This window comes from Bactrocera dorsalis, chromosome 1 (genome assembly GCF_023373825.1).
Source record: "Bactrocera dorsalis isolate Fly_Bdor chromosome 1, ASM2337382v1, whole genome shotgun sequence".
Taxonomy (NCBI): Eukaryota; Metazoa; Arthropoda; class Insecta; order Diptera; family Tephritidae; genus Bactrocera; species Bactrocera dorsalis.
The window spans coordinates 70,223,458-70,231,914 of NC_064303.1; the positions used below are offsets into that span (position 1 = coordinate 70,223,458).

The following is an 8,457-nucleotide window of genomic DNA, read 5'->3' on the forward strand; positions in this document are numbered from 1 at the left end:
TGTCACTCTCTTCTTCCGATGCAAGCTTCTCAGACACGTTCCGCAACCTAAAATCTCAACGAATAAGTATTGAACCACCTATTTTGTACCGTTTATCGCCTCCCGCTAAGCAACTAGAGTCGGAAATTCTACTAACCGAACTCGAATTCGCCCTTTCGTCCGTTAAAGGCAAAACCCCTGGTCTTGACAAAATTACCTATCCAATCATTCAAAACTTGCCTACCCAGGCTAAGCATCGTTTACTCAACCTCTATAATAATATATTTGAAAGCGGATGCTATCCTCATGCCTGGAAAACTTCGTGTATTGTTCCTATCCTGAAGCCCAATAAGTCAGCGCTTGATGTCAACAACTATAGGCCGATATCGCTCTTACCCTGTTTGGGAAAACTTCTTGAAAAAGTTATAGTTAACCGGCTGATGTGGTATGGCAACAAAAGAAAACTCATAAGCCCCAACCAAACCGCATACAGAAAGAATTATGGCACCATCGATGCTCTTCTGCACCTAGATCACTTTATATCAAGCGCTCTTTCCTCTAAGAACCATGTCTCAATTTTAACAATTGATTTTCAGAAAGCATTCGACCGTGTTGGTGCCCATATCGTTCTGAGACAATTAGATAAGTGGAAACTAGGCCCTAAAATCAAGAAATTTATCAAGAACTTCCTCAGTCACAGGCAATGCAAAGTAAAAATAAATGGTTTCTTATCCTCCATAGCTTCTCTTGACAACGGAACCCCGCAAGGGTCTCCATTATCCGCCTTCCTTTTTATAATAGCTTTCGAAGAGATTACTCAACTCACTTACAACCATCGCGGCATCGAGTGCCAGCTTTATGCTGACGATGTAATTTTCTACACAAAGAATGCAAACCTCACCAATACAGCCCAACTGTTTGAGAATATCTTATCCGAAATTTCGACATGGTCCCTATCATCAGGAACTACCATCTCTTACGAAAAATCAAAAACATTACATATTTGTAAAAAACGAACATGCTCAGGTTTACTAACCTATTCTAACAATATTAACATTAGTATGGTAAATGAACTTAAAATCTTAGGGTTAGTACTAGACTCTAAATATAGCTTTAAGGCCCATTGTAAGCATATTAAGGACTGCCTTGTAACGCGACTAAATATAATCAAATATCTAACGTCGAAAAAAAGTTTAATTCATCCATTAACACTTATCAACGTCACCAAGGCTCTAGTGATCTCCAAGATCGACTACGCTCTACCTATCTACGGCAACTGCCCGGCTTCTACAATGAAAATACTCTCCCCCCCTTACCATGTGGCCATGCGCAGAAGCATCAGAGCATTTCCAACAACACCACTAAAGAACCTCTTTGCTGAAACTGGCCTGCCAACTATAATAGACAGAACTATCGACTGCACCAGACGTTTACTACCAAAGCTTCTGTTCACGACCAACACTATTCTCGCCAAAGACGCCCAAAATGCTCTCTCGAGGAAACGGAAACCTAAATGCTTGTCAGCAATCGCGCGATGCGTTAACTTCGCCAGGCAACTTGAGTTACCTTCCTATAAATGTTCTCTTGGACCTGAAACTCGTCCACAATGGATGATAAAAAACTCTTCATTTGCTATTAAGACCCTGCAATTGCCGAAGGATAAGACCTCAAGCGAAAAATACAGGCAACTCTTCGCTTCGCAGAAGTCAAAATACTCCAGTTACGGTTGGAACTTTATATACACCGACGGCTCAAAAACAGCAAACAGCTCAACGTTCGCAGTCACAAAAGAAAATGGTGACTTGATTCGACACGGCACTCTCCACACAATATGTTCATCATTTACGGCCGAAGTCGTCGCTTTATTAGAAGCAGTTACTTATGTAAATCACACCAGGGGAAAGTATATCGTATGCACCGATAGCAAATCTTGCATCGGAGCCATAGAATCGCCGGAAAACACACAAAATGAAATAGTCGCCATACGCAACAATCTTTTAAAATATCCAAACAAACTGAAACTGATGTGGATCCCGGGGCACACAGGGATATCTGGGAATGAAAAAGCAGACGCAGCTGCGAAAAATGCAGCAAATACGCCAACCATAACTTTTGGTTATTTCACAAAACAAGACATTATAACTGAGATTACACGCCTAAGGAAAAAATCAGCAAAAGATAATTGGAGTGGATATATTCATCACTATTCGAAAATCAACCCGTTCAGAATTAAGCCGACCTACACTGCCGATATCACCTTACGCGCCATCAAGCCCTTTACCCGCTTACGTCTGGGACACACCATAATTACACACGCTTATTTATTGCAACGTGCCCCTCATGGAAACTGCCCATTCTGCGACGAAAACGCAACGATACAACACATATTAACCGCTTGCCCTATAACTGCAACAATTAGACATGAGATCTTTAATTCGGCCGATCCATTCCAGCTTCTGAATGAGCCCACCCCCAAAAATGTGAATATGATTTATAATTTTTTTAAGGAAACAGATCTACTTCGACGAATATAAAGATAATTAATTAACTCACTAACCCTACTTCCTAAGTACTAATCTATCCTTTCACTTCTGTTTTAATATTAAATTAAACATACACATGTATACAGCATAACAGACAGCCGAAAGCCTCTGCTGCTAGTGCTGCTAGATATTTATTTGTAGAATATTAAGTATTGTACAAATAATTTATAAAAACAAAAAAAAAAAAAAATAAAAAAAAAAAAAAAATTATCCATTCCCTCAATGATAACCAATCGGTGATTAATATAGTCGATCAAAGGATCATACTCAACAGCGGCACCATTAAATGCCTCTCACGTACTCAGTGAAAACTTACGTCTTCTTTCTGCCTGCCTTTCAGCATTTAAAAGACGTCGTCAGTCTCTTCCCCAGTCAATTGCGTGTGACATTCGGCATCTAAAACCCGACGTGTCTGAGTCTGTTCCACTGTCTCAGAAGCTCTTTGAGATGCGTGGCGTTCAGCATCCAGGGTCTGACGGGCCTGAATCTGCGTAAACGTCTTAGAGGCCCTTTGAGATGCGTAGCGCTCAGCATCTAAGGTCCTACGGGCTTGAGTCTGCGTATAGGTCTCAGAGGCCCTTTGAGATGCGTGGCGTTCAGCATCCAAGGCCCGACGGGCCTGATTTGCTCTAAGGTCTCAGAAGCTCTTTGAGTCGCATGACGCTGAGAATCTAACATCTGACGCGTCTGAGTTTGCTCTTCATTTCTAGATTCTTGGCTTCTAGCAACTTTTTTAGTTCGAGCTCTGCTAGAACTACGACTTAGATTCGATTTACGTTTGCGTGGCAAATCGAAAACAATAATTAAAGATTTTTTAAATCGGTAGTTTTAAAATCTACAACGTAAGACAATTTTTTATAAAAACTTTGATAAAGCAAACCTTTTTACTTAAAACTTAAATATCTAAATCAATCTATAAGGTATTGAACTTAAACAGCTATGCACCTGACAAACCTTTTATACCTAAAACAACATCCCGAACTAAATAACACTTAACCTACACATTAATTGAGAATTAACAAATGAAAGCGACTGCAAAAATAAAGAATAATACGTATCTGAGTAAACCTGGAGATACGAATGATTGGTTAAGAAAATACCTACATCTAACAGCTACCTTAACTACCTAATAATAAAAATGTAACTAAGTACTATCTATCTCCAAACTAAATTTCATCAAAATCCGTTCAGCCGTTTAGGCGTGGAAGAGTAACAGACAGACAGAGTTACTTTCGCATTTATAATATTAATGGCTCAGTGAATAAAGGCGAACTAACGCCTAAGAAAAAGAAATAATGCCTAAAAATTGCATATAGGAATTAGGCGGTTGTTCATAATGAAAGAATGCCTAACATTTTAGGAATTTCTTCATTAAAATTGTTAGGTGATTCTTCATAATGAAAGAAAACCTAACAATCAAAAATGAATTAGGTATTTATACATTTTTGATTGTTAAGCTTAGTACGCAGCTCTCAAGAAACGTAAAAACTTCATATAAAAAAACGCTTAAGAAACGGTCCAGAAACGTTCCTGCGATAAAGTTACTTGTGCTAGTACGCAGCTCTCAAGAAATCTAGTACTAATGTTTAATACTTTTTTTCAATAAAATGTGAATATGGCAAACCTGGTTTTGCGAAGAAACATCAAATCAACAATTGTTTCTTGAGGGAAATTCGAAGTAATCGTCAAATTCATCCTAAATTAGTTGAAATCATTATTATAAAGTATATTCCATTTTGAAATGTTGTATAAAACCAACCAATCATCAACAACATTCCTTAAATCTCAATGAAAATATTTGTGTTACCATACACATACATACATACATACATACGCACAAAGTTTGTTTACTTTGTTTATTCTCTCTTGCTCTTCTAATGTGAATCATTCACAATGCGTAACCAGCTGTCAAAATTACTTGAGAAATAATGTATTTTTTTCTTGAGCAATTACTTGAGAGCTGCGGACCAACCTTTAGGCTTTCTTTCATTAATGTTAGGCGATTTTTCGTTTTGCTAAAAGTGTGATTTTTATTACTATTATGCGTGAATTTGTTGAAGACTAACGGTTGTACTTACGGTTAGACAAATGCTTTAGCATTTTGTTATCAGTTGTCATTTGGTAAACTTCTATCACTACGAGCAAGTCATTCATAACTGTTGGACATTGAAATTTATATTATAATTAAAAATGGATTACGAAATAATTTCTGGCAAGAGGATTAGTTCAAAATTTGCTTTATGCAATATCAGAAATGCAATTGTGTAAATTTAAAACATTAATAAGAAATAAAAAGTATTATGTATGTATGTATAAATAAAAAATGCAAGGCAAAGGTTGAATTAGTGAATGACGTATGTCGAAAACCAAAAAATGTCATTGAAAATAAAGTGAGTCGGAAAACCTGGTAAATGAATTAAAGTGTGTAAGTAAAATTAAAAGTGAATGTTTGAATTCGTCCTCAGTTTTGAGTGATATGAATGCGCTAAGTACAATCAAAAGAAGTTTCTACGTTTGTTTGTGCAAGGTGAGACGTATATTTATTTAGTTTAATAATATCTAAATTTAATTAAATGCGATATTATTGCAGAAACCAAGAGCAATCTCAACATTTAGATTTTCACAAGATGTAAAGAGACTTACAGTTATTAGAGCAAAGACATTTGTGAAATCTCCGAAGTAGTAGAGGCATTTCAGTTGGAATCCATTTATACGAACTTTGGTTTAACGAAGCATGGAGATCCGAAACATCAATTTTTTATTGCTTGCATCCAAGGGAATAACGGTTCATTTTGCATATTTGCTTCAAAGAAAATTATGCCAAAATTTGAAGAAAATATTCTTCCTATGAATAGGACATATATAGTAGATGGAACATTTTCAGTTGTTCCAAATGGATGTTTTAAGCAGCTTTTAATAATTCATATTGAATACTTCGGAAAGGTATAAAATAAAAAATGTGATATTATAGATATTGTACATTATAAAATCATATCGTTATTTTTATTCTTCTTTTCAGATCTTTCCATTCTTTTTTATACTTATGGATAAAAAATCGCAAAAAAACTATGAAGATATATTTTCATACATTAATGAAACTGTATTTGAATTAAGCGCCAAAAGTTTTCTAACTGATTTCGAAGTCAGTCTTCAAATGGCAATAAGAAATAAACTCACCGTTGGTGAAATCTATAGTTGTTGGTTTCTTTATTGCCAAGCAATAAGGAGAAATATTTCATATGTATATGTATGTATACATATGTAAGTGGAAACAATTGGCTTCTTCAATAAGAAACAATCAAAATGCCTCTACGATATACCATAAAATCCTTGCTCTACCTCTGTTACCAGCTACACAAATAAATGCGGTTTTTGTGAACATAAAAGAAGAATTGATGAATACAAATATGCAAGAATTATTTACACCATTCATGATTTATTATGAAAAGCAATGGTTGCGAAAGGTAAGTTCCCTTTTACAAAATGTTAAAATGAAGGTATTAGTTTTGCCTTTTACAAAATGCATACACCACCTTGTAAACATTCTGTAAAAGGGAAAATTACAAGATTTCAAAATCATAAAAGCAAGTTGTTGTTGTTTTTTTCAAGGTGACACCCGAAGTATTTTCGGTTTTCTTAAAAAGAACATGGACTACATCAGCTGTCGAGGCCTATAACGGCGTTATTGGCCGCATCATTCAAAAAAATTTTTTCAAATTTGTTAAAGCTCTTATTGATGAAGAGTTTAATACGAGTAGAGATTTTGATCTTCTTATATGCAGTGGTGGATCCCATGGTACTTCAAAAAAAAGAAGACCGTATATGAGCAAAAATCAAGTCAGATTCAAGAAGCCAGTCATGAACTCTTGCAGGGAAAGATTACGCCCAAAGAATTTTTGCAAAGAATGGTTTTCAAAAAAAACTAAAATTTGTGTTGACCTAGAACCAGATGAGGACATATTAGAATCAAATGGTCTTCCTTATGACAGTAATAACGAGGATGATAGGTTGTTAGGTTTTCTTTCATTAGGGGTTATTACATAATGAAAAAAAACCTAACAATTTAGATTTTCTTTCATTTTTAAAATTAGGCTTTCCTTCATTTTTAAAGTTAGACGTTCTTTCACTTTCTTGTTAGGCGTTCTTGTTTAGGCATTATTTCATTTTTAAAAATTAGGCGTTAGTTCGTTAGGCCTTTATTCACTGAGCCAATATTAATATGGAATATGGATATGGATTTGCGCGAGTTAATTTTTACATTGAGTAAAAATGAGTCAAAAGAATATATTTTGAGCTGCACCGAAATGTGTACTCTTTATTTATACTCTTAAGACTAACTTATTACATCGTTCTTACTTCTATTTTTACTAACTAGTATATTTACTTATTATTAAATAGTTGATAGTTTGTCTACATCAAGATTAATTATTTGTTTAGGTTTGTTTACATATACATATAAATATTGTTTGCTTAGATACATTTTCTTTGTTTTAAGATAAGGTTGTCGTGGTATTCAAACTCAATGTTGTTTTGATACTTCTTTGTTTAGGATTGTTTGTTTTAGTGATAGTACATTTCAATTCAATTGACTCAAGGTTGTTTTGATGCATTCTATTTACTGAAACAAAAGATTGTTTTGTTGTTTGTTACTATTATAAGGAATACGTTACTTAACTCGCGCATTGATCTGCATGTTCATACATTCATATATACCTATATGTACATATACAATATTTGTATGCATTGCCGAACAAATAATGCACAAACATACAAACATACATATGCGTACACATGTGAACTGCATGTGTGTAGTGAGTTGGTGAAGAGACGTGTTTTTCTGGTGCTCCGTTTATGGCACCAAGTTCGGTAGGAACTAGTTCAAAATTAGTTCCTAAGCGCGGGGAAATACACACAGTGTCCACAACAACTCAACGAAAACAAAAATTAGAGCATATAAAAGCTATAAAACCGGTGAGTGTTAAAACACTTAATAAATATCTATTTATTTGGGAGAAGTTTCGCACAAAAGGGAAATCGCGAAGAGCGCATTTTCTTAGCTCTCCCTTTATACACCTACTTGGATCCCACAACCCACAATCCACACAAAGAGGAATTCCTGGGGATTGCACCTTGAGGAATTTACGAGCAACAGCTGCATTAGTGGACTGCTATAGGAATAACTGAGGAAATGTCAGCTAAACCTAAAGCAGCACATACCATTACCATTTGACTGAATTAAATAGCGTCACAATGCTAACTAAAAAAGCTAGCGCAGCCGATCTGCACCACTAGCAGCGAAAATACAATAAGTGTGAGCGAAGGAGAGAGCGCACTTATTGATCTGGGCATAGTAATAGAAGAGCTAATCGCGCTCACCCATGGCCAAAAATAAAGGCAAAAACAAGCAGTAGCAAAGGTTAGAGAGTCGGCTATCCACCCAATCGCCCAGGCCAAAGGAGGTCGCAGTGCACTCACTGAAGAACCAATGATGGAGGAGCAGACCCTACAACAAAACAAACGGTTATGCATCAATTCGCCAAAAAACGAGCAAGAACAAGTTTAATTTGTCAGTTCAAACGATCAATAATAAGTTCTCAAATATTTGAAGCACAGCAAAGTCGCCACGGAGTGCTCTGTCCCGGACGGAGTGCTCGGTTCAATCGAATATGAGCTCTCTAGCTGGGCTCTAAGCTACTGGGGGGGTCGGCAGGTCGCGGATAGCCGAACGGCCTGTAGTAGCAGGTTAGTGGCGAAATAAGTTTAAACGAATAAGCAATCCCCGACGATGAGCGGCAGAAGTGGAGGATGCGGCATAAAAGCTAGCAGATCCGTTGAAGCTTCTGTGACTGCTGCGAATCGACACCGCCACACAAAAATACGTGTCTCCCCTCAAATAATAAAAAACCAGACGCGTCTGACCCACAATGGACGGCTT

General features: G+C 36.3%; 1 protein-coding gene across 1 annotated transcript; it reads left to right on the forward strand.

Moving 5' to 3' along the window:
- The first annotated feature begins 965 nt into the window (after positions 1-965).
- On the forward strand, positions 966-6,999 carry LOC125780366 (uncharacterized). Its single transcript, XM_049462651.1, has 3 exons — positions 966-5,049; positions 5,113-5,465; positions 5,542-6,999. Exon 1 carries the CDS (start codon positions 1,041-1,043, stop codon positions 2,511-2,513), a length of 1,473 nt encoding a protein of 490 aa, XP_049318608.1. The 5' UTR covers positions 966-1,040; the 3' UTR covers positions 2,514-5,049; positions 5,113-5,465; positions 5,542-6,999.
- The last annotated feature ends 1,458 nt before the right edge of the window (positions 7,000-8,457 follow it).

What these genes read in the sequence shown, in the direction of transcription:
- LOC125780366 (XM_049462651.1), top strand. Translation starts at nt 1,041, where the DNA reads ATGGTAAATGAACTTAAAATCTTAGGGTTAGTACTAGACTCTAAATAT.